Below are 27,915 nucleotides of genomic sequence, written 5' to 3'. Positions count from 1 at the left end.
GTTGTTTATTTCTCTCAAAATTTGATATATCGTCACCTTCCTAAAATAAATAATTGCCTAATTTGTCATTTTTTGGCAAAAATCGCCCACATCCTCAGTTTAATAGATCATGCAGTTCTACCCCTGTAGTATAATGGCCTATGTCAAGAGTGTCCTAAGTCAAAAGACAATGAGGCTTAGGCAATTTTACAAGCTTTTCAAGATGGCAGCTGCATCAAGAAGAACGAAGATCTACTCAACCTCTGAAAGACGATCGTCGATATATTGTGTTTTCTGAGAAATCTGAAAAAATGACTTGGCCAATTATTTTAGGAAGGTGACGATATGGTAGCTATATTTGTCTGCTACAAATATAACTCACTTGGACATGTACAACACAATCACAGATTATCTGAGTTAATGTCAAACACAAAGAGTCCCATTGTTACAACCTACTCCGGTGAGTTGGAAATTTTGTGTTATCCATTCTTTTATCTTAGAGATATATTTAGAAAGAAAATCAACAGTTACAGTTTCCTTAGGTTTAAAATGTATGTAGATCTGAGTATCGTCTGCATAAAAATGAAATTTTAGACCAAGTGATCTCAGAACCTGGCCAAGTGGAAAAATATAGATGTTAAAAAGCAAAGGGCCCAAGATTGATCCCTGAGGGACGCCAGATTGTACAACATCAACCTCAGACCTAAAACCATGGCAACCAATTGCTTACGATCATTGAGGTAGGACATAAACCAATTAACAGAGACCCCAAAAACAGTTTCTAAACGAGTAATTAAAACAGAATGATCTACAGTGTCAAAAGCGGCACTGAAATCAAGAAGGATCAAAATTGAAAGACGCCCAGAATCTGAAGCAATTAACAAATCATTAGTGACCTTGACCAGAGCTGTTTCTGTACTATGGACTTTACGAAAGCCAGATTGCAGAGGCTCAAAAAGATTGGTTTCAGTTAAATGAGAAATTAACTGAGAAGCAACAACTCGCTTTAATATTTTGGGAAGAAAAGGGAGATTAGATATGGGATGAAAATTAGAAAGGTTCTCATCGTCAAAATTTGTCTTGTGGGGCACTGTTGGGACAACCCCAGTACACAGAGAGTCATTTATAATGCTCAAAACAACAGGACACAGAGAAGCTAAACACGCCTGAAACAGACCAGGAGGGATGGGATCTAGTAGAGAAGTGGCTGCTTTCGTCTGAGAAACCTCCTCTAAAAGAGAAAAAGAGTCAAGTGGACAGAATTTAGAAAAGATAATACCAGAAAAAGAAGGAATAATTTCAACAGAAGAAGACAATGAAGTAGAAGCACAAAAACCTTTACGTGCATGATCAACCTTGGTGCCAAATATATCCAGACACTTATTACAAAGATGATCTGAAGCAGTAACCATGTGAACAGTATTACAATTCAGCAATTTGTTAATATAATTAAAAAGCTGTCTTGAGTTTCCTTGATTGTCATTAATAATTTTAGAGAAATAATCAGATCTGGCAGAAGTAATTCCAACCTTATATTCATGTAAGCAGTTTTTCCATGGTTGATGATCAGACCTGAGAGACGCTCCATTTTACGGCAAGATGACTTCATCATACACAAATCCTCATTATAAGGAGCAGGACGTACAAATGAAACGTGACTTTTGAGGAGCAAATAAGTCCAGGCCAGACAAGAGAACAGAATTTAACAAAGAAACCTTTGTCTCCAGAGGATCAGAAGAAGAGAAACTACTTAATGAAGAATCAATAAAAACAGAGAGGTTATAGGGTCAACTGATCTCCATTTCCGGATGTCAAAATACGAAAGGAGTTTTCAATGTTGGCAACAGGTCTTTACATATCAAAAAAAGATTGCCAGTTGATCAGACAACCCCAAGTCAATGGTAGACAAGTGAGACACAAAAGATCCATTAGATATCACAAGGTCTAAAATATGCCCTTTGTTATGTGTAGACATGACTTTATTAGTTTGTAATAAATAAACTACAGCTGGTCCAAAGCAGCAGCTCAAGTTCTTACTAGAACCAGGAAGTATGACCATATTATCCCAGTTCTGTCAACACTGCATTGGCTCCCTATTAAACATCGCATCAATTTTAAAATATTGCTGATTACTTACAAAGCACTAAATGGTTTAGCTCCGCAGTACTTGAGCGAGCTCTTAACGCATTATAGTCCTTCACGTCTATTGCGATCTCAAAATTGCCTAGAATATCAAAATCGACTGCTGGCGGTAGATCCTTCTCCTATTTATCACCAAAACTCTGGAACAGTCTTCCTAACATTGTCCGGGAAGCAGACACACTCTGTCAGTTCAAATCTAGACTAAAACAAATCTCTTTGGCCGAGCATACACATAGAAAATTATACATTCCTATTATTCAAATCAGTTAAATTATTATTAGGTATTATTATTAGGGCTGTCAAAAGATTAATCGCGATTAATCGCATCCAAAATAAAAGTTTGTTTTTAATAATATATGTGTGTGTACTGTGTATAATTAAATTTGTATATATAAATACACACACATGCATGTATATATTTAAGAAAAATGTGTTGTTTATATATAAAAAAAATTATATTTATATATAATATAAACTATATAAATATATATACAGTATATGTATGCAAATATTTCTTAAATATATACATGCATGTGATGTGTGTGTATTTATATATACAAAATAATTATACACAGTAGGCTACACACACATATATTATGTAAACACAAACTTTTATTTTGGATGCGATTAATCGCGATTAATCTTTTGACAGCCCTAATTATTATAGATTTTAATTAAAGTTTTCGGCCCCTAAATTAATAAACAATGATTTTTACAATGGAAATGAATCAACGTTGAACTTAAACTGGACATTGACTTTCTTCTAGATCTGCCAAAACGATCTTTGCTGCAATCATTTCCTGTTATCTCTGTAAAGCTGCTTTGAAACAATCTGTGTTGTAAAAAGCGCTATAAATAAAGGTAACTTTACTTGACTTGGCAGCTGACCCTGTGTTACAACCATAGACAGTAAAAGAAAGTTACAACGCTCCCCGGTCCGTCTCCCGTCTCCCGTCTCTGTGTGTGTGATGCTGCATCCACGCCTCTAGGCGTCACTATAAGCCATATCAGTACAAGCAACAAAACTTTTTATTTTTTTTACTTTATTAAATCATTTCGAATAACAAACATTAACATATTATCATTGTTAAACACATTAATAATAAGACCAAGCACATATCGTAAACAACATAATAATAACAACAACAACAAATAATACTAAATAATAAAAATACAAAAACATGTAAAGCACATTATAACAATAAATTACATTTCAGGGGGAGTTTATCCATATATAGTGGCAGTAATTTTAGAGAGTTTTAAGGCACTTCTCCTTTTTAATTGTTTTAAGGATTGAAATAAAATTTGAAATTAATTTTTAATTGCCTCAAGACATGGAGAAACTTAAAAAAAAAACTTCGTGGTAAAAGGTAAAACTTTTTTACAATCAACATGTTATTACACAAAAAATCTATATTTTTGTTGTCCAAAAGGACACACACCAAATTTAACAATGTGATAGTCAAAGGCAGGTATTACATTTTTGTCTTCAACCACTCATACAATCTGTCCTAAAAGGACTTAACAATCGTACAATTGTAAAAAAAAAAAAAAAGATGTCCATGATATTCAATATCTTTTTGACAGAATGTACATACATTACTATCCAAATTAAACCTTAGAATTTCATTACATGGATAAATGTCATTAATTGTTTTGAAATGTACATCTTTCATTTTAGGTAACAAAAAGAAATGACAAATATCTGGTTCTAACTTTGATAGTGTCAACTTTTGAAAACCTTGGAGATACAACTTTTCTTTTAACAGGAAGAGGAAAATATTATTTGGTAATAAGTTATCTCAAAACCTGGATGTTACATTTATCATCCAAGAAATCATACTTGTCAATAAACAAATCCAGAGGAGTTGGTATTACCGAAGAACATTGTAAAATACCTTTAAATTAGATTTCTCAAAGCTACGGGAATAGCTTTGACAACTAAAGAATATTTTCTGAACAATTCAAATTTTAAACATATTGCCATCTTCATCCATTAAATGCATTACAGCCCAAACTCCCTTTTCCATTCAGTCTTTATGAAATAATCTAATAGTAATTAATAATAACTAGTGCAAAATGCCCGTGCAAAATCAGTTTTTGTGTGTGTTTTTAGTAATTGTTGGTTTGGTGCCCATGAAAGAGACTGTGAACGCATTGAATAGGATATGTTTAGTTGGTGAATAGCATAGGCTACTATTACACAGTAGCGATAACGTTAAGCGCACCAGAATGAAATATAATATTCAGAAGTAAACAGCATAGCTGACTTACAGATTCAGTTAACATCCACAAATGAATACTCGCGTCGATTCAGGGAGCAGAGCAAAGTGCCCGTGCAAAATCAGTTTTTGTGTGTGTTTTTAGTAATTGTTGGTTTGGTGTGTTTGAGTGCTCATTGTTACAATTACACAGCAAAAGTTCAGTGACATTTTTATTTGTGCATGGTAGAAAGCAAATACTGATACTGACATAATGACATACAATAAATGTGGAACATTGAACTACACGATTCAGGGAGCAGGATACACAGGGAACTCCGAGAAAACGCTACTTACGTGCTTCTTTTATAGTCTAGATGGAAATAGGGGTCCACGCCCACCCCCCGGCTTTTTTTATGCCACCTGATTTTTTTAAATCTTTAAAGTGTCTATTTTCAGAATCTGCCAGGTACCAAGCTGAAATAATGTCCCAAAGGTTTCATTTTTAACCCTTTGCTGCACCCGACCGGAACCCGAAAGATAAAAAAAATTATATAGAAAGTGGCTTAACAGTTGAAGTAAACAACATACAGAGACAAATGAACACATTTTCCCATACAATTCTGACCCCAGAAATTTAATGGAATGGTTATTTTTGACATTTGATAACATATTGACCCTATTTCTGGCCAAAAATAGCAAAAAATGGCCAAAAATGTGTAGAGGATCAACTATATTTTCGTTTTCTGAAGTGCATAGGGTGATTTTTTTTCCACAAACTGTTATTTCTTTATCATTCAAGTGTCTATTTTAAAATTAAATTGGGTACCAAGCTGAAATAATGTCCAAAATGCTTTATTTTTAACCCTTTGCACCAAACCCCAAAAATCTAATGTGATATAAAGTGCCATAACTTTTGATGTAAACAACTCACAGAGACAAATGGCTTGGGAGGGTTACTTTAAAAATGTATTCCGTTACAGTTACAAATTACTTCATAAAAAAAAGTATTCAGTAACGTAATCCAAGTACTATAATATGAAAGTAATGTAACTGATTACTTTTGGATTACTTCAAGGTCACGTATATAAATAAAGTAAAAAAAAAAACAACAAAAAAAACTTTTATTTATTAAGAATTTGGCCTTAACACATTAACACAGGCCTGAATATATATTTATGTAAAGGGCTATACAGACATCTAGTGGCTAATGTATGGTATTACAGATTATTTTATTTTATTTTTAACAAATTTTTAACTAAAAAATAAAAACACATTTATTTATTTTTACACAATCTACATATTAGTTTATTTTAAAATAGGCCTACATGTTGACTAAAGCCGTGATCTTTCTTAATTTGCCTGACTGAACTTGTGGCGTTGGCAGTGGGAGTTCCCCTATGTTACCTAGACAGCGAACATCCCGTTACGTGAGAAAAGATTAAGAAAGGACATTTTGGGTACTAAAAAAGCTACCCTCCGAATTTCTACAAAATAGCAGCGGAATTTCCATGAATTAAAAGCGATTTTACCCGCAGGCAGCGTCGTTTAGCAGCAGTAATTCAATCTGCATCTGAGGAGATTGTAGACAGCTGTTATTTGCACATGCACCAGCGCGTGGCACACGTGAGTCATTACTGGCAACAGAACCAGGAACTACTGTATAATCAAGCAGCGCTTAATATGTGTTATTATGCCAAAATAATTATTTATATAGTTTTAAATGAAACCATTGTAATCCTGAAAGTATTCCCCCTTTTTTCAAAATGTAACTATAATCTGATTACTACGTTTTTTGACGTAACTGTAACGGATTACAGTTACTGGATTTTTGTATCCTGATTACATAACGCCGTTACATGTATTCCGTTACTCCCCAAAATGGACACATTTTTCCGTACAATTCTGACCCAGGGAAATTGTTATTTGTTATATTTTACAACATCTTGACCATCTATGGTCAAAAACAGCACAAAAAAAAGCTAATTTGACACCATTTTTATTATACTAATAGCAGACTCCAGTGTCTGATATAAAGCATGTAAGGCGAGACATACAGGCAAAAACAGTGTTTTTTCATCGGTCAATTTTGAGATTTTGGGCTAGTAGAAAGAAAACATCCAAAATACACCTTTAACTGTAGGCCTATCTTTTAGAGCACTTTATATTTGCGTCTTCCATTACAGTATATATCTTTGAAGGCCGTTTTCCCAAAATGAGTTTTTCCTCCTACATTGAGCCAGAAATCTTCAGAAGCAATTCATTCACCAAACTGTACAGTTTTATTCTTATCTATATTCTGAAGGGTTTTTTTTTACAGAGGGGTTTGTTCATATACAATTTCCTGATTTTGTACATCATTTAATTCCTAAAAAAAGGGGTGAAAATGTATTTATTTCTGGCTGTTAACAGTGTTTTCTGATTTATGGAGTGAGAAAAAGAGATGTCCAAAATTCCCTCTGTGTAAACCTTTGACTATATATAAAACAAATGAAACAAGAATTTTGAAACTGGCTTTATCCAATGTTCATATTTTTGTTCTGGAAATGTATGCAAAATAGAGCCTCATTTGCATATTTAAACATTTTAAAAAAATGTAATACAAATATGTTTGCAATTATTAATGTAATCAATCAGCTGGTGAAGTATGATGGTAATTTATCAATATAATTAAGTTATTATGTTAATTTTAGCTTTTTTACCCTACTCACCTGGGATGTCTTGCCTAATAATTAAGGTAAATTCTGTGTCATCGAATTTACATGTACCGATTTTGACAGTTAACGTTCGCGAACAGCCTCTTCTGCGTATTGTGTACGCAGTGCCATGTGTCTGCGGTGTGAGGAGAGGCCCGAGTGCGGGACAACTGCGCAATGCTGAGCGCACACATGACGCGCGTGAACACAGGATCCGCGCGCGCGCGGGCTCAGCTCAGCCAGCAGTTGGAGGTTAGAAGCGCACACAAACCCAAAACCACACACACACACACACAGTCTGCAGACGATTATTCATAACAAACGTGTATCTTATACGTACAATAGTGTGGTGCCTCCTGAACTATCGGAGAAATTTATGACTTCTGCAAAACAGCGAAGATATGTCCTGGCAAGCGTGTGGGTAAGAAAGTAAAACAACAGTTTCCAACAAAAGTGTTCTGTTAAAATTGCTGGAAATGTTCTCCACTGTATCCGAAGAACTGACAATCCAGTGTCTCTATCCACAAACTGATGCTCAAATCACCTAAGTTAACGTTAGTCTATCAGCAGAAGTGCTTGTGTTAGCAGCCGTTGAACCAACTGTCGAAGTTTTCTCGGGTTATTTTGGTGTCTGAAATATACGAGAACAACTTAAGTTTTATAGAGGAGGGAACTTTAGTAGACTGATATTAAATTATGCATTATTATAAACGAAGACATCGACTACAGCGTGAGGTTAATGATATTTTTTCGGTTAGTTTGGTTCAGAACTAAGTTAGCCAGAAATGCTAATCATTAAGTTTCTCTGTAACCGTTCACTCTCACCTACGTGTAACGTTAGTGTGTTTTCTTTTGTCGTGTTGTCCTAAAACAATTTTATTTACTATACAGGTCGCCTTTTATTATCTAAGTTACGCATCTTTTTGATTCATAATATGCAAAACGGTCATAGTTGTGCCCATAATGCAATGCGGCGAGAAGAACCGAACTGGTGCGTTGAAGTCATGTCGGAAAATCGTATTTACGAGTTGAATGTCGTAAATACGAGTGGGAAGCTTGGGATTTTCCGATCTTCACGATTTGGGGGCGTGTCCGTGAGAAACATGGCGGATACCACAATACTTACAGGTATTCAGCAGTGATATTGTCACGCTTTTCTATTTACAGCAAAGTAAGCTAATTTCCTGCTCAGAATATGATAGCATTATAATATAATATTAATTGTAATAATTAAGTTAACAGTGGCTTCATAAATTATTTAAAACCATACAAAAGCAAAACACACCTGATGCACATTTCTATGTTCTTCATTTAGTAGAACAAGAGTTTAAAAACCTTGCTGTATTTTTGTGTAGTTAATTAAAAGAAGGTACACCGCCATCTTACTCCGACAGAAGTGACTTGAACTCACATGCCGTCGTGAACTCGACTTCCCAGGAGGACATGAACGGACCATAGCAAGTTCAACAGCGTGATACTCTAAACTCCAGAGGAAACCCTCTGAGAATTAGTTATCATCATTACTTTCTAGTAGTATTGTTTAATTCTACCAAAATGAATTGTATCTAGAATAAATGGTAGTGTATTGGTGCTCTTGGATGCAGTGATATTGAAAAATGTTCCTATATTCGTAAGCTGATCATTATTTTCATGCAATGGCTGTGTTACCTGGTGTTAAATGGAAAGTTTTATTTATTGTACTAAAGGGATTCTTTCCAAATGTTTAGGTCCAGTATACTAGTCTGGCGATTAATTTGAGTCAATCTTCAAAAGCGCAGCTGTTTAAAAGGGAAAGTAAGGTATGTTGCATGCTCTCTTTGTTTAACTTTCTACCTCTGTTGACTTAATTGTATCTTTCTGTTCTTTTACACTGATGAGTTTGCATGTCTTATCAAAACCATATTTCATTAAATTTAGCAAAAACAATATGCCTATCATTATCACTCAGTCTTCTGCACCCGCTTCTCATTGGAGCAGTTTGTGTGCGGAGCCTTTTTACATTTCTGGGGTTCCCGTCGCGGAAGAAGTCGTCATAGTTGGAGAAACTTCTATAGCAGTGAATGGGAGATGACAGCAAATATAATTTTATTATTTGCATTTGCTCCAATAGCAAAAGAAAAAAAATGTGATAGTTTCCACAACTTTCCACAAGAGGAAAACATATAGAGAGATTATTAACGTCGGTCAGAACAGAGAAAGATGTCAAATTTGCCGTATTTAGAAACACACTCTCAGCAGCGTTAATTGGTTTCAGCGTTTTTTGTCATTTACATTTAAAACAAAGTATAGCATTAAAAATGTGTATTAAATAAAATAAACTTTTGACTAGATCTGCATGAACTGTGGAGAAGCATCATCCCAGTCTGTAAAAGGGTGGACAGAAGTGTATAGCAGCGTTCGTCACTGTCCTGCAGAGTTAGGTCCCGCCGATCCTGCTTGCAAATCTAGGAAACTGAACTGGACAAATTCACACTTTCCAACAGAAACCCAGCTGGAAGCAGAAACAGAGCAAGGGTTTGGTGTGCTGATTCTCATTTCTGTGTGTGTGTAGTGTAATGGATGCTGTGGTGAGTCTTAACCCCAAGTGTGTGACTGATCTGGAGTCTGATATTGATGAAGATAGCGAACGACTGAAGAGCAAATGGACTTCAAAAGAGGTGAGCTAAAGCACTGAGATGCATTAAAATCATTAATTAATTAATTGTGCTGCCATCCTAGACCACAGAAGAAGAAAGTTCAACATTATTCAGGGTAGCCGCGGGGTCTTAAAAGTCTTAAAAAGGTCTTAAATATCATGTTCCTAAATTAAGGCCTTAAAAAGTCTTAAATTCCATTGTCCAACTCTTAATTTTTTAAACGGAGGTCTTAAATTTCATTATACTAGCCTATAGAGCTGGCAAGTCCCGCCCATCCGTAAAACCCCAAGTGGACCTCTAGGTTGAAAAATCGTCAATGCAAGTGAATGGTAGAAAATAATTATTTTCTGATCCCGTTTGAATTGTTCCATGAATGTGAACATATGTTGTCTGTGAATTTTTTATATAATTTTTCATGTTACGAGTTTGACAGTATATTGTATGATTCTTTGACTAGCAGTTGTAGAAAAGACATAACGAGAAAGACTACATGTCGCCTTTGTGACGTCACCCCATAACACATTTCCCTCCACTTGTCAAATCACGGTGCTAATGCTGCGATAATATATGGAGACAGATCGAGATGCCTGTATGTTTTGTACCCAAATGTCACCATTCAAACCAAATGGGCTGTTCTTTCTTCAGATTCGCGTCGAAAGCAGCGAAGAGTTGTAGTCCACAAAGTGCTCTCACACAAAGTCTAACCGAATCAAACTTCTACCAGCTAAATTGTAGCATTCTTCACACGAAAAATTATATAAAAAATTCACAGACAACATATGTCACATTCATGGCAAAATTCAAACGGGACCAGAAAATAACTATTTTCTCCCATTCACTTGCATTGACGATTTTTCAACCTAGAGGTCCAGCGGGGTTAGCGGAGGGGGCGGGACTTACCAGCTCTATAGTGTTGTCAAAGACCCGGTACTTCGGTACCAAATCGGTACTAAATTATTTTTAAACGTCACGGTACCAGGTTTTGTCAAACCCTGTCAAAAAATTACTTGATGCGCATGCATGCCCGAAGCGCGTACAGTTGCGTCTTCTAAGCGCGAGACATGGCGACCGGCGGCGCTGCTGATGTGGCTGTAAATCCACTTGTTGATAAGAAAGGAGGAAAGAGACACATATGGAAATATTTTGGATTAGGCTAATGTCACGTTGCCATAAGTGGCCGTGCAGATTCGTTATTCCAAATGTAGGCGCTCGTTTTTCCAGGCTCGCCTATGTTCATGGTTGCATAACAACGACAGACGCCACGGGAGAGCAAGCGCTTGTGGAAAGGAGAAACTTGTCGATCTCCGAATGCAACGTAACATGGAGAGTAACACTGCCTGAAACTATGATTTTTTTTTTCGTAATGCCATCGTTATATTGCTTATAATGTGCTACAAATCTAAGTGTTTGTGTTTTATGGCTAACTTTTAGGATGAAAGTCTCGCGTCCCTCGTGGTGAGGTTTGGACGGGAGGAGTGGGAACTGATTGCAGGCTACCTACCGGCAAGTGATCTCAAGTGTTAATTCATAAATATTCAAATCTTTATGTGGATATTTGTGACTGTACATATTTGAGGAATTGTAGTAACTCTGGAATTGTGTGTTATTGCAGGGGCGCTCTGCACAGGAATGTAAAAACAGATTCACGGTTGTCTTAGACCCAGAGCTTGTTAAAGGAGCCTGGACCAAAGAAGAAGATGAAAGGGTGAGCATTGTTTGGGGTATTTATCAGAGCTGGACAAAAGGGCACGGTTTTGTGTCACTTGCCCTATATTTAAATTGTATGGCATTGATTGTGTGGCACAGTTTGCTTCTGTGTTTATGAGACAGACACCATTGCACAACATGCATGGAGCATTCATGGTTATCCTCATTGTTTTCTTAGAAGTATTGGTCTTGAAGGCATCAAAAGAAAACGGATCATCTTGTCAAAAGCTGTCTAACTGTGTTGTCTTCTCTTCCTGTAGCTCATTCAGCTGGTGTCTTTGTTTGGTGACAAGAAGTGGAGCACGATTGCAAAGCACCTAAAAGGGCGGCGGGGCAAACAGTGCAGAGAGCGGTGGCATAATCATCTCGACCCTTCTGTGATCAAGACACCCTGGACAACAGACGAGGATCTGCTCATCGTTAAATGCCATTGTGTTCTGGGATCTCGCTGGGCACAAATTGCAAAGTTTCTCCCTGGAAGGTAATTTAGAGCTTTATTTTTTTTCTTTATTTTTTTAAATAGTCTTGTTTGTATTGTTAAATATATAAATGTATTGTTATAGTTAGTGTTAAATAGGTTTATATCGAAACAAGATTTTTACGATATGATAGCGGTCTCTGAAAATATCAGGGTATTAAACAATCAATTCTAATTATTATCATCAGTTTAAATGACTCTTTGGTTAAACAAATGCTTTATTATAACTAGTGGTGGGCCGTTATCGGCGTTAACGTGCTGCGTTAACGCGAGACTCTTATCGCGCGATAAAAAAAATATCGCCGTTAATCTATTCTCAAAGTTGGGTTGGGAGCTGCCTCTATACTACACAAGCTATGATGACGCAATCTACCCGCGGCCGCGAGGAACACCTGGCTGCAACGCATCATAATTCGTCGTCATCTTAAGTAAACTGCTGAAAGTGAAAGCTTTGGTTTTGAAAGTGAAAGAAAGGTTTGGATTTAAGCCGTCCAACGAGCAGCAGCAAACTATATAGACAGAGTGTGTGGGGTAACAGTTCGGTAAGTTAACACACGACTAATCCGTTCTACCACCTCAAATTCAAAACGAAACATGATATCACTGAATACCAGCGCGCGCGTATTATTCCCAATATATCTTAGTGGTGTAGCACATAATCTCTGTCTGCGCCCGATTTTAAGAATCGTTGTTGTGTTTCTTTTTAACTGAAAAGACATCAGTTAGACAATATTCTAATTTTAAATTTGGGGTTTCATAAGCTCCAAGCCATAATAAACATTAGACCTACTTAAGTCTCTGCAGCTAGTGTACTTAAATTTTATTTATCTGCAAAATTATGTTGTATACTTACAGTTTTGCGCAATATATGTTCTCAAAACTACATACACCCTTTAAAAAAATAAATAATAATAATACATTTAGCAGTTGTTTAGCAGGGTCTGTGTAACCTGTTCTGAAATGGTTTTATTATCATCACAAGATCACAATATAGGCATCATACAAACGATTTATTTTTAAAATTAAACATTTTAAAATTCTATGATTTAGTGGATTACAAGGTTACATTGACAATGTATAAAGCATATTATAAAATGCTGCCTGATAAAATTTTGAGTATGTTTGAGAAACGTTATTGTAAGTATGAGTTAAAAGGAACATGTTTGTTTAAAAAACTGAAGGTACGAACAAATATTAGATGCAGAACTATCTCTGTAAAAGGAGTGAATTTATGGAATTGTTTGCATATAGACCTTAAATTGACACAAACAATAAGTGGATTTAAAAGGCTCCTAATAAACAAGATGATACTTTCATATAGATAAGTTTTGGGTAATCAATTTCTATGACTTTGTTGTTTCAAGTGTTTGCAAGAAGAGAATTGAGCACTGTTTGACTATTTGTGAAAATTGAGAGGGATAGGCGTTAATAAGCCTTGAGCTTCAGCCTATACCCTTTGGTTTAATCAAAAGTTATGTATATGATGAGTTGAATATTTGTTATTGTATATTTGTTAGTGATAAACCAAATAAACGAAATGAAATGAAAAATTATAATATATATCGTTATCACAAGAGGCTGCAATGTATATCACAATATGGATTTTAGGCCATATCGCCCATCGCCCAGAAACCCGTTCTCAAAGACTTACTTTTATAGTCATTATTTAGGGCCCTATAAAATCCGTTTTATTTTTTCCCAAATTCCGTTTTATTTTTCCCCAAATTCCGTTTTTTCCGTTTTAATTTTTGCAAATTCCGTTTTTTCCGTTTTAATTTTTGGGAATTCAGTTTTTTTTTTACCCTTTACTGTTATTTTAGTCGTAAAAAGAGTGTTTTTAATGTTAATGATTAAAATATACACAAATAAAATAAGAATGACCCTAAATTTATTGAGGTAACAAACAAAATTCTCGTTTTAAGAGGTGTTAAATGTGGTTTGGTTTGTTTACTTTAGTGAATGTATTAGGCTAACTAACATGAACCACGAGCAATACATTTGTTACTGTATTTATTAATCTTTGTTAATCTTAGTTAACCCTAACCCTGCATTTTTATTGTTACTTCACACAGTGCATTAAGCTAACTAATGTTAACTAATACAACTTTTCATTTAAATAATGTAGGCTACTAAATGGTGAAATTAACATTAATAAAGATTAATAAATGCTGTAGAAGTGCAGTTTATTAATAGTTAATGTTAACTGATCTAGTTAACTAGAGTTTAATAAATGGAACCTTATTGTAAAGTGTTACCGATTTTGTTATACACCGAACCGATTCAGTGTTGGACAGATCAGTTGTTTTAACCATTCATTAAAGTGAATCGGTTCAAAGGAGTCATTAGTTCGCGAATCGGACGTATCATTAGCAGACTTGTACGCGTTGTGTGATTATCCCGGCAGTTAGGACATTGCACAAGATTTGTCAACACAGACAACATTTCATCATTGGATAGGTTTTGTTTAGTTTATTGAAAGTGTTTTTTTATGTCAGCTGAATGGGCGGAATGCTTTTCAGAGAAGAAGGCAAGGTAAAAAAGTATTTTTTTTGCACAATTCACACCCAGCGGTAGCCTAATTCAGGAAAAAAAAAATATCCGAATACTCCACGTGAAACTTCGTTCTTCAGATCTTTTATCATTGTGTCAATTCTCAATTGATTTAGATTAATAAGCGCGAGGGAGTGAGAGAGAGCAAGACAGTTTGAAGACGCGCGCGCGACCGGGCCTCTCTCTCTCAGTTCGTTCTTTCAGTAATATGCGATTTTCCTCAGACATACGTTTTTCTCCCACACAAAAACAGAATTTTATTCCAAATATCTAAAATTCCGCGAAATTCCGCGTTGACACTAGATTCCGCGTTAATTTGCCAATTCCGCGATTCCGTCCGCGATTCCGTGATCGCGGAAATTATAGGGCCCTAATTATTTGGGTAGCACACATATTCTGAATGCCTTCGGCAGAATTCAAATGAGCCATTTTAATCTAGATTAATCTAGATTAATTTCAAAATTAATCTAGATTAATCTAGATTAAAAAAATTTATCTATGCCCACCTCTAATTATAACAAACTTGAAACCATTTGTTTGTTTTGTTTATTCAGAGTTCAATAATCTAAAACATGTCTAATCAATTAAATTTAATAATTGATTATGGATTAGACTAACAAATTTTATCATTTATAAAATTATTAAATTAAGAACCGTGATAAATCGTCAGACCATTACAACCCTAATGTTAAATAGTCTTATAGTATTGTCATCTATTTTATCTTTATTTGTAATTACTGTTATAATGTAAGGCATTGTACTCGGTTCAGTTTCCTACTGGTAATGTTTGACAGGACTGATAACTCCATAAAGAACCATTGGTATTCAACCTTAAAGCGTAAAATGGACAAGGGCACCTATAAGATGGAGGATGTTGACTTGAGTGATCTTGGAATCTACGTGACGCTCAAAGAAAGCTCTGCTTCCACAAGTCATGAAAAGGTATTCTGTATCATTTACCCTGTACTGTTGTGTTAATATCCAGTTTGATTAGCACTAGATCTGGCAGAATTCTTCATGTGTGTTAGTTTAGTCAGACTGAATTGCTGTAGTCAGTAGGGCTAGCCGATCTGATGATGTTACATATCGATGACATTTCACAAGTGGCCGATGTTGATTTCAGCAGTCTAAAATTATGTAGCTCTGTAGTTACCATAACCATACACATCTGTGTTTCTTTTTTAAAGGGGTCATATAATGCCATTTTTGTACAAGCTAATATGATTCTTTAGGGTCTAAATTAAAAGTTTGTAATATACTTTAATTAAAAATTCTCATTAGTATTGTAAGAAAACACTAATTTTACCTGGTCAAAAACAGCTCTGTTTTCAGCACGCCGTTTCAGTGCATGTGTCTTTAAATGATAATGAGCTTTGCTCACCCCGCCCCTCTGTTCTGTGGGTACACCGTATCTAACACAATAACCACGTGTTATTCGTTATAAACGTGTGATTATGAATTATATTGAGAACGTCGTACATAGAAAACATGCCGTAATGTACCCTGAGTGTAAACCTTAGACGCATTCATTGTGAAGCCTGCAGCAAGGTTTGCAAATTTCGCGAAGATTAATATAAATACTAATATAAAGGTTAATAAAACATTACACTCACATCTTCTGGAGGTTCAGCAGTAACACGTTGGTACCGATCCGTTTTTTCTCGTTTGTAAAGCTGTCTGGTGTGAAATGATTCGCGTAAACATGAAAGCATGGACGATCGTGGGGAATCCCCGTGAGGGAATCCCCGCGTCAATCCTTTGGGCATATTGCTTCAAAAACAAAACTCAGCCACTGCATCTTCAACGGCTCAGATTTAGGAACATCCAAATGACTGCTGTGTTCCTTATTACATCTAAGAACAGAACACCACAATCGCTTAGACGCCATTCTACTCCAGCATATCAACAATGGCGGACTACTATGACGACGGCTGTCACAGCTCGCTCAGGGCGGGTCTTGTGTTGAAACACGGCTGTCAATCACAATCGCGGGAGGGGCGTACGATCTTATGACGTCACAATATCGAACGGCTTGATTTCATAGATGGTCAAACATATATGGAGATTAAAACAAAACCACTGGATGGATTTTAATCATGATAGGATGGTTGTGTACAGGCACTGCCAACAGACATTTCAGTGCAATCAACTTGTAAAAGTGCATGTACCATTATATGACCCCTTTAAGTGCTTTTGATACTATGCAGTCAGTTAAAGGAAAGCGTTGAAGGATGAGATGCCGGATGTCTGTTTTCATCACACATTCAAGATCATAGTGGTCGACCGATATAGGTTTTTTGATGGTCGATAACTTTGAGAGCAGGGTGGCCGATATATATATATATATATATATATATATATATATATATATATATATATATACATTTATATAGTTTATTTTAATAAATTAGAAATAAATATGAATGCTGCTTATACTTTATATAAGGTTTAGTTCACCCAAAAATTCTGTCAGTAATTACTCTCCCTCATGTTGTTCCAACCCCGTAAGTCTTTCGTTCATCTTCAGAACACAAATTAAGATATTTTTGATGAAATCTGAGAGCTGGCTCACTGCTTCATAGGCTTCTAGGTAATCAATATCTGCCAGCCCAGAAAAGATAGTAAAGACATCGTTAAAATAATCCAAGTGACTACAGTGGCTCAGCCTTAAGTTTATCAAGTGACGAGAATACTTTTTGTGCGCAAACCTCCCCCAAAATAATGACTTTATTCAACAATCTCTTCTCTTCCATGTCATTCTCCTAAGCTGTTGACGTAGTGTAACAGCTCCTGTGTTGTACGCCAGAACGGAGGCTCACTATTGGCCAGCATCACACGCATCACACACATGACCAGCGTCGGCCAATAGTGAGCCTACGTTCTGATGTACAACACAGAAGCGCTGTTACACTACGTCAATTCACTCAGAGAAACACAGAAGAAAATCAAGAGTTGAATAAACTCATTATTTTTGGGGGGTTTTGCACACTAAAAGTATCTCGTCGCTTGATAAACTTAAAGGGGACCTATTATGCAAAATTCACTTTTGTATGGTGTTTGGACATAAATGTGTGTTGGCAGTGTGTGTACACAACCACCCTACAGTGATAAAAATCCACTCACTCCTTTTTTTTTAATCTCCATAAATCAAAAGCAGTCTCTCCAAACGACCCGTTTTCAGAATGTGGCTTTAGTGACATCACTAAAGCCACAGGCCCCGCCCCCGAGTGTTGACTGACACTGCCGTTATAACTTAGACCCGCCCTGATCGAGTTCACTGCGAGTTGTACACATCGTCGAAGCATCTCCCAAGCGTTGAAGGTGTTGTAGCTGGATGTATTCATTCACATAGCTCTCTCTATTTACTCTTGAAATCTGCTAGCCACTGAAGACAAGGTGGATTCATTTTGTTTTCAAAGAAAATCCTCCCTCAACTCTACAGAAATTTATGTAAGTTACTTATGCACTTCTTATACTGTTTACTCAGCTCTAACAGTGATTTTCTGAAGAAAAACTGATGCTTCATCTTTTGTGTGACATACAGTAAACTTTATTAAACTCATCAGTATATTTTGTGTCATCATTCAGACAATTCAGATCGTCAGACGGAGTCCTACAGCAGGCTTGCATTAATAGTGTATACAAGCAATGCCAAATAGGTTATAATCGTAATTAAACTAAACTATACCTTTTCCAACTCCATACAGCATATATTCTCTGACTCTGTAGGCATTTTTATGGTCGAAATGAACACCATTACTGTGACTGTCTGTTTTATTATTATCATCTTCCCTGTTCTGGCTCTGATCGCGGCTGCTTAGGCTCCGCCCCCTGTGCCGTGAACCAGCAGCTCATTAGCATTTAAAGGAGAAGCACTAAAACAGTGCGTTTTTCACAGACCCAAAAAATTATGATTTAAACGTGCTGTAAATAAAATTCTGTTGGGTATTTTGAGCTAAAACTTAACATACACACTCTGGGGACATCAGAGAATTATTTTACATCTTGTGAAAAGGGGCATAATAGGTCCCCTTTAAGATTGAGCCACTGTAGTCACTTGGACTATTTTAACGATGTCTTTACTAACTTTCTGGGATGGCAGATATTGATTACCTAGAAGCCTATGGAGGAGTGACACAGCTCTCAGATTTGTGTTCCGAAGATGAACGAAAGTCTTACAGGGGTTGGAACAACATGAGGGCAGACTGATCTCATGAAATGGCGTATGTATGACACGCCAATTCGTATTTCCATTTTTGGCGTGTTATCAACACGCATAATCGCTTTTCAGCGTGTTTATCAACGCCGTTGATTTACGTTACATTACTGTATAAATATATATGACCTACCCCAACCGCATCCCTAAACCTACCCATCACTCAGGTTAATACCATTTATGAGTGTTCCCCTACCATCCTAGGAAAAAAAATATTGCTCCCCAGATGTAGATATACATTTTCCTCCATTTCGCTCGGACATTTAACGGCGTACACATACACGCGGAATCACTCGGACGTTTAACGGCGTACACATACACGCGCGTGGACATACACGCGGAAAGCTCAAAATGCGTATAAATAACACGCCACTTGACTTGAAAGTGGCGTGTATGTTTACGCAAAGTCATGATGTCATGTTGATGAGGGAGAGTAATTACCGACAGAATTTTCATTTTTGGGTGAACTAACCCTTTAAAGTCCCCATGTGGTGAAAATCAAGGTTTTGTTAGACCCTTTTCACATTTCCTGGTCTCTCAGAAGCAAAAGTCGTCATAGTTGGGTAAAATTCCATATTGATGAATGAGAGAATACATTAAATATATCTTTTTGTGTTACCATTTGCTCAAATAGCAAAAGAAAAACTCCACAATAGTGTTTTCACAACTTTCAAAAAGAGGGAAAAAATAGAGAGCGATTGATAACAGCAGTCAGAAGAGAGAAAGATGTCAAAAGGTAATTAATATAATACTTAGTATTGTGTTATAGATATACATACATAGTTTTAAAAATGCAAAACGTTGCAAGATTTACGATGTTGATGACCGTTAAAACTTATGACCGATGCTGATGACCGTTAAAACCGTTAAATCACAGTAAGGCTTGTGTTAACAAGGCAGCGACTGACGCATTTGTATTAGTCCAAAGAGCTCCGTTACATTACATCCGTTTTATTTATCCGTACCGACTGGACCGGATCCGCATGGAAGGGAACGGTTAAGCAAACAGTGATTTGACCCGACGGTGGAAAAGCGGCTATTGTAATTGGGATAAATTAGAAGTAAATGTGTTTGCCTGCACTTGTGATTTTAATGTTTGATTTTAATCCACAGTCCATAAGAACACCGGAGCCATTGCCCAGGGTGAAACCGATGAAGAGGAAAGCGTCAGAGAAGGCCAGCAGTCCAGCCCTCTATCCGTGTTCAGCTTCACCCTCTTTCTCCAGAAGTCCTTCCATTGTGGACTCGCAACATAAAGCGTTTGTAGATGATGTTTTGCAAATGATTGCGGAGGACATGCTACCGCTAAACTTCACTGAAGGCTGTGGGTTTCGTAGGTTCATGACTTCAGTGGGTCCTCAACACCCACAGCTCTCGCAGCGCACGATCGCTTCACAACTATATAACGCTGTGGAGAAGACAATCAAGCCACAGCTGATCCAGCAGCTCAGGAACTGTGTGTCGTTGAGCGGAGGCCGTAATGCTGTTCACATCACTGCTGATATTTGGGCTGGTGAACATACAGAACCTCTTCTTGCCGTTCAGATGCATTTTCTTGATGAGGACTGGAACGTTCACAGGCGAACTGTGGCTTTTCGCCATTTGCAGTGTAAACAGTTTACAACACAGATCGGAGCAGAAATCGAATCCGTTCTTCTAAGCTATGGGCTTTTCCCCCATAACATTGGTTACAGCATCATCCATGAGGCCAAGAACACTATTGCTACGCATGATCTTTTCTGTGACCACAAGATCATGTATTCTGCACAGAAGAACGATCCCGATGAAGATGAACTATTGAGTTTTCTAGATGATCAGGTGACCATAGATGATTTCTCTATAGCTGAAGTATCTTCCAGCAAACATCTGGATTGCATTACTACCCTCCTGCATTGCATGATTAAGGAGGCGATAAAAAAGTCCAGAGTTGTTGAGCGTATTCTAGTTGAGGTGCAAAGTGTGGTGTCTTTTTTTCGCCGCAGCTCCTACTGGCTTGAGGTTCTCGCACAGAAATGCAAGCTCTCGCTATCTGGCACGTTCAGCACCAGCAGCTACACCTGGAACTCCACAATCACCATCATCCGTGAAATAATGCAGGAATCAGTGTGGGACTTGGTGATGACCCTCGTGAATCAAGCCCACAAAGAGACGAACTGCTGCCACGTTTGTCCACCTGTGGTTCATGTTACACGTGATCAAGTCATGGAGTTTGTTGGGTTAATGGAGCCTTTTGAAGAGGTGGTCCAAGCGCTTCAGGAAGACGGCATCACCTTGTCCCTCATCATCCCTACTATCATTGGACTTGATAAAACACTTGAGAACAAGACCACAAAGTTCAGCCTTTTCTGCTCATCCCTCCGTTCTGGTCTGCGTTCTTACTTCCAACCTCTTATTTTGCGAAGAGATTTGATTCTAGCCACAGTTCTGGACCCACGAATCAAGCTTCAACCCTTTGACAGTGGAAAAGAGAAATTCAAGACTAACACACTGTTTACGCCTTCCAAACACCGTGCCTCTTTAGTTGTGGAGTCCGCACTGAGTGAAGCCGCAAAAGAGATGGGACATGATAAACCAGAACATGTTGATATGCAGTCCGCTGAGCTGACTCAGTATTTATCAGAGCTCTTGTCCGAGGAAGATGTTTCCGTTCAAACCTTCTGGAAAGAAGCGACCCGCTTCCCTCGCCTGCAGAGCATTTGCCGCAAATGGTTGGCCGTCCCAGCATCTTCAGGGGGGTTTAAGAGACTGTTTCCTCTAGCGTGCTGCATTGTGCGGGCCCGAAGGAGCCAGCTTCCACAGCACACGACAGAGCGACTTCTGCTGTACCGAGAGCATCTGAGGAAGCACAGCACAACTGCAGCCGAGTGAAGTATGAGCTGTTTGCCTTGGAGCAACTGCGGAAGATATGCAGATAGAAAATGTACCTTTTTTTTCTTTTTTGATTCAGTGGATTTTTTTTAATTGAGTGACTTTTCATGAGCATGCCACTGACAATAAACCTGAAACTTGAATGATCTTGAAACTTTTGACATCTAGAACTACATTAGTTGTTAAATTGTTGTTTCACATAATTCTGAATGAGGGATAATCTGCATATATGTGACCCTGGACCACAAAACCAGTCACATGGGTCAATTTTTTTTAAATTGAGATTTATACATACATTAAGCTTTCCATTGATGTGTGATTTGTTAGGATATGACCATATTTGGCCGAGATATTTGAAAATCTGGAATCTGAGGGTGCAAAAAAAAAAAAAAAAAAAAAATCGAAACATTGAGAAAATCGCCTTTAAAGTTGTCCATTAATGTTCACGATTGTGCTGCATTCACTCACAGAAATAAATGTTTTAGATATTTACAGTAGGATATTTACTAAATATCTTCATGAAACATGATCTTTACTTCATATCCTAATGATTTTTGCCATAAAAGGAAAATCGATCATTTTAATTTTGAGCCATACAATGTATTGTTGGCTATTGCCACAAATATACCCGTGTGACTCGAGACTGGTTTTTGATCCAGGGTCACATATGACCTGCCTGTCAGACTCCAATCAAATCAGTTTGTGTTGCAAGCTTCATCTGGCTACCTCTTTATGATTCTGTCAGTCACGTGATTGTCTTAAAGACACTCATTGTGTGGAAATAAGTGTGAACATTTGGTTAAAGCTGCAGTGAGCGATTTCTGAGAAACACTGTTATTTGAAATCAAGCCAAACAAACACACGAAACACACTGTGTGCACGAACACGCAATGCAAGAGTGGATGTGCCTTTACCATAGCTGAAGCCAAGCAAAATAACGCTCTCTTACGTCTCTCCAGCGCTGGAAAGCTTTTCTAATATTAACGCAGGTCCTAAAGCTCTTGCCTGATCATAACCTTCTTCTTCCAGTGATATTCCTCTGAGCTTTTCTCTTTTGTAATTTGGGATGTGTAATTTAGTCGACTAAATGGTGCAGCTGCTACCAGTCGACACTGAAAACAACAGTCGACATCTGAGTTGCGATGTAGTGGCGGCAGTCGGCTGTGAAGCACCTGCTGATTACTTTTGTTTTACTTATTTTAAATAAATAAATGATAAACCGTTTACCGTTCACTGGTTCCCCCTTCTTCCCTGCACCTTGAACTTTGTTACATTTATATTTAAAAGCATTTTAAATAGCACATTAAAATAAAACACTTAGAAAAATAATACCTCAAGAGATAGGGCCTAATCTTTTTATTTTAGTTATTTATTTTATTTTTACCTCAGATGCGTTTTCTTCGTGTCAGTCACGGAGAGCACAGAAATGGCCGCTCAAGGTAAATGAGGTGCGGGAGTATTATGAATTAGAAGTAAAACAGAGAAGTTTCATGTGAACTGTGCCATTTCAAACTGCCATAATTCCTCTAGAGCCGTGCATAACCATGTTCAGGACATGCACATAAGTGTGATAGCCGATGCACGCACATGTCCATCCCATATTCACTTCAATCTAGAAAAAAGAACAGCTTCAGAATCAGAATCTTTATTCGCCAAGTGTGCAGCATTTAGCATGGGATTTGACTGTTTGATTCATAGATTAAGTGCTCAAATAGATCACATATACACAAGTCTCTTACTTTTGGACTAGTCGGTTACAAAACTTCTGTTTAAACGACTGTCAAATCAGTCGATGCGCACATCCCTATTTGTAATGTCTACAGTCTTTCTACAAATCTCCCTCTTGCTCACTCTCTCTCCACTCTCTCTCAGCAGTAGGGACACGCCCCCCTACTGCTGATTGGTTCTCCTGAGTAAACGCCCCCTACTGCTGATTGGCTCTCTCTCCTGAGTAAACATGCCCCCTACTGCTGATTGGCTCTCTCTCCTGAGTAAACACACCCCCTACTGCTGATTGGCTCACTCTCTCTCCTGAGTGGACACGCCCCTTACTGCTGATTGGCTCACTCTCTCTCCTGAGTGGACACGCCCCTTACTGCTGATTGGCTCACTCTCTCTCCCTAGTAAACATGCCCCCCTACTGCTGATTGGCTCACTCTCCTGAGTAAACACGCCCCCTTCTGCTGATTGGCTCACTCTCTCTCCTGAGTAAACACGCCCTCTTCTGCTGATTGGCTCACTCTCTCTCCTGAGTAAACACACCCCCTACTGCTGATTGGCTCACTCTCTCTCCTGAGTGGACACGCCCCTTACTGCTGATTGGCTCACTCTCTCCTGAGTGGACACGCCCCTTACTGCTGATTGGCTCACTCTCTCTCCCTAGTAAACATGCCCCCCTACTGCTGATTGGCTCACTCTCCTGAGTAAACACGCCCCCTTCTGCTGATTGGCTCACTCTCTCTCCTGAGTAAACACGCCCCCTTCTGCTGATTGGCTCACTCTCCTGAGTAAACACACACCCCTACTGCTGATTGGCTCTCTCTCCTGAGTGTAAACGCCCCCTTCTACTGATTGGCTCACACTCTCTCCTGAGTAAACACGCCCCCTTCTACTGATTGGCTCACACTCTCTCCTGAGTAAACACACCCCCTTCTACTGATTGGCTCACACTCTCTCCTGAGTAAACGCCCCCTTCTACTGATTGGCTCACACTCTCTCCTGAGTAAACACACCCCCTTCTACTGATTGGCTCACACTTTCTCCTGAGTAAACACGCCCCCTTCTGCTGATTGGCTCACTCTTCTCCCTCTGCCCTACAGCACCCCAAACACACCTACTCATGCCCTATCTAATTATTCTGATCATGTCCCGAACTGTGATGGCCAACAAAAAACAGATATGCTTGAGCATTCTGCCCTTTTTAGGGTCGCATCCTGTGATATCATGTCCTATTTTTGGTTCGTTTACATGTCCTTGGTCTGTGTTGCCTTCATATTTAATTCGAACCGCACCAGAGTTTGTTTCTAAGCGGTGCGAGTCCCATCTTTTCAGCGTCTTGGTCCGCTTGTTTGGAGGCACCAGGGTTCAGATGGCAGCGTTCACACTTATTCAGATGAACTGCACTTGCACCAAGGCTCATCATGCAAACTCTAATATATATATATATTAGGGGTGTCAAACGATTAATCGCATCCAAAATAAAAGTTTGTTTTTACATAATATATGTGTGTGTATGGAGTATAATTATTTTATATATATAAATACACACACGTGCATGTATATTTAAGAAAAATGTGTTATTTATATATAAAATATTTATATATAATATAAATATATATACACAGTATATACATGCAAATATTTCTTAAATATATACATGCATGTGTGTGTATTTATATATATAAAATAATTATACTCCATACACACACATATTATGTAAAAACAAACTTTTATTTTGGATGCGATTAATCGTTTGACAGCCCTAATATATATATATATATAGACATAAACACAGCATGTTATGTGCATATGTGTGGGACAGTAGGAACACAGTGGCATCACAGCTGACTATGTTGCCCATCATAAATGAAACGGTGGCTGAAGGAGAACTCCTGAAAAGCGTGCCAGAATGGCTGACACTCGTCTGAGTCTCGGTTCAGCTCGCGGTGTGTGTTCTGCTCCAGCTCTTCTTCTCCGCTCCGCTTGAGCATCCAGTGGGAGACGGCGTCAGCCTCTCCTCTGAGAATGTGTATTGTCTAACAAAGCTTTGATCCATGACTGACTGCAAACTTGCTTTCAGATCTGCCTCCATTTAGTTTGCAATGTCCACTCTACATTTTGTTCTCGTCCAATAAGTAGTTTCTCTCAGATTCACATCACATTGAGAGAAGAAAAATCGTTTGCAAAGTGTGTTGTGGTCAGCTCAGCCTTAATTGAACTGGACACAATAGTTGTACAGGCTGAGCCATGAGTGCCAAGAAAGCTTTTATGTGATTACGGTTCTGAGAGCAGCAACACCTGATGAGCTTCAGAAGCCCGACGGGTCAAGACCTGCTGACTGACAGGTGTGTGGATCAATCCTCAAGGAGAGGTGTGACACGAGGAGGAAACACATGGGAATAAAAACCATCGGTTTCTCTGAATGTTGGTCCTAAAAGAGAAATGTCTTTGTATTTGTTTTGTTGTATACCTTGTACTAATGCAAATAAAGTTTATTAAAAAAGTAAATGGTCACAGGATTTGTTAACTTGTCGTTAACTTAAGTGACAGAACAACCTGTATGTGTCAAAATACTTTTATTATTAATTAATAATACATTGACATTTATTATGAGAGCTTTTAAATGGAAAGGTATATATTGCAACAATAAACTTGAAGGAAAAAAGTATTTTTAATTATTATACACATTTACAGCAAAGTAAACTCTTTTATTATTATTAATATTATAATGTCCAACAAACAAATTAATACACAAAGGATTATTTTATTAAAAATACAAGATGATGCGCGTGCATTGTGGCGGCAGAAAAACTGGTAACGAGTGGAGGAAAAATATGTGTAGGTTAAAAATTGAAGGAGGATTCAATGTTTTGGGTTTTAAGATTTCTAACATTATATATTCAAAATAAAATGGCTCAAAAATTATTTTACATTTTAAAAGTATATGGTATACAGTACCTAACTTTATATTTCAAAAAGTAGGTGGTATAGAGTTCATACTGAAATGTGATTATGATATCAACAAAATACCCAATTAAACTTGCAAGTTTCCACAAACAAGCATTACTTTCATGGACTCTTATGTTATCATTTCCCCCCATAAATGTACCATATGAATAGACACATAAGGGTTAGAAACAAATCAATATATTTTTTAAGAACTGGTTTGAAAAAATAATTATTTGGGTTAAACAGTTGATCAAAAAGGATGGTGTTTTATAGAATTATTCAGAATTTGTTCATATTTGTAACTTTTGTTGATCCAGTATTCTTTGGTTTTATATGCAATTCCCAAGGAACTTTAGAGGCGATTAGAATATAATAATAATAATAATAATTGCTCTTTGCAAACAGTTGAAGAATTTACTTGTATTAAGGTGCAGGCCTGCAAGGATTTCACAAGAATGTTTTCTTGCGTTCGCTTCTTCAATCTAAATGTACTGCTGTTACTCACTGGGATTTTCTTTTTTAAAAACATCTTGATTTTAGTCAAATTTGGATGAAGCCTCATGTAGTCCAGTCATTTTAGGAAAAAAGGTTGAACAAATTGCAACAGAAGCAAACTCAACTGATTTTGTATCCTCAATATGTGAGTAAGGAAAAAAAGCCCACAAGAATCCCATTAGGGGAAAGTTTCGAAAGAGACCCAAATATATCCTATTCATATGCCTATTCATTCTTTTTCTCACGTGAATAGGGTAAAGATTTTAACCTTTAGATATCACCATGAAAATTACTGAGTTGATTACTTACGTCAAGACAAACAAAAAATGTATTACAAGGTTTTTGAAATGGTTTGTTAACAATCTAATTACGTATGTGCTAATTTGCATAAATACCACAACAGATCTAAACATTGGGTATAGCCAGGTGAAAATGTCTTGTTGAATCTTGTTGACACATAACAGTAAAATACTTGATGTTAAGATCTGAATGAACCCATTACGGCTACCCATGAGCATTAATACGTAGAGGCAGGAAGAAGTACTTTAGAAACCAGCCTTTATTAATTATTATTGCAGAGATGGGGTTTGGGACGAGTCTGAGGGACTGTTTCTGGGGGTTCACTTTTTATTTTACTTACCTTTTGTATTCTGCATTCTCCTCACCATTGTCTCCTGTTCTTCCCTCAGACTCGTCCCAAACCCCATCTCTTAAAAATGAATAAAGGCTGGTTTCTAAAGTACTTCTTCCTGCCTCTACGTAGGCTATTAATGCTCATGGGTAGCCGTAATGGGTTCATTCAGACCTTAACATTAAGTATTTTACTGTTATGTGTCAACAAGATTCAACAAGACATTTTCACCTGGCTATACCCAATGTTTAGATCTGTTGTGGTATTTTATGCAAATTAGCACATACGTAATTAGATTATGCACCGTTTGTCCATGTTAACAAACAATTTAAAAAAAACTTGTAATACATTTTTTGTTTGTCTTGAGGTAAGTAATCAACTCAGTAATTTTCATGGTGAAATCTAAAGGTTAAAATGTTTATCCTATTCACATAAGAAAAAGTATGAATAGGCTATATTTGGGTCTTTTTCGACACTTTCCCCTAATGGGATTCTTCTGGACTTTTTTTCCTTTCTCAGGACATACTGAGGATACAAAATCAGTTGAGTTTGCTTCTGTTGCAATTTGTTCAAGGTTGACCCCCATTTTGGCTTAAAATGACTGGACTAATAAGTAGCCTACTACATCACAGATAAAGTGAAAGAGGT

The 27,915-nt window shown here is 37.4% G+C and overlaps 1 protein-coding gene across 3 annotated transcripts; it reads left to right on the top strand.

The window, feature by feature from the left end:
• The first annotated feature begins 7,151 nt into the window (after positions 1–7,151).
• On the top strand, positions 7,152–22,719 carry mybl2a (v-myb avian myeloblastosis viral oncogene homolog-like 2a). 3 transcript variants are annotated; one of them, XM_079848894.1, is made up of 9 exons: positions 7,152–7,270; positions 7,364–7,439; positions 8,746–8,817; positions 9,570–9,675; positions 11,086–11,157; positions 11,267–11,359; positions 11,622–11,842; positions 15,184–15,331; positions 19,719–22,719. In XM_079848894.1, the coding sequence occupies exons 4-9, from the start codon at positions 9,574–9,576 to the stop codon at positions 21,471–21,473; spliced, it is 2,391 nt and encodes a 796-aa protein (XP_079705020.1). In that variant the 5' UTR covers positions 7,152–7,270; positions 7,364–7,439; positions 8,746–8,817; positions 9,570–9,573; the 3' UTR covers positions 21,474–22,719. The 3 variants fall into 3 exon arrangements, with proteins under 3 accessions (XP_079705020.1, XP_079705021.1, XP_079705019.1); XM_079848895.1 differs by lacking the exon at positions 7,364–7,439; XM_079848893.1 differs by having other exon boundaries at positions 7,152–7,439.
• The last annotated feature ends 5,196 nt before the right edge of the window (positions 22,720–27,915 follow it).

This window comes from Squalius cephalus (genome assembly GCF_949319135.1).
Source record: "Squalius cephalus genome assembly, chromosome: 18".
Taxonomy (NCBI): domain Eukaryota; kingdom Metazoa; phylum Chordata; class Actinopteri; order Cypriniformes; family Leuciscidae; genus Squalius; species Squalius cephalus.
This window is presented reverse-complemented; position numbering and strand designations above follow the sequence as displayed.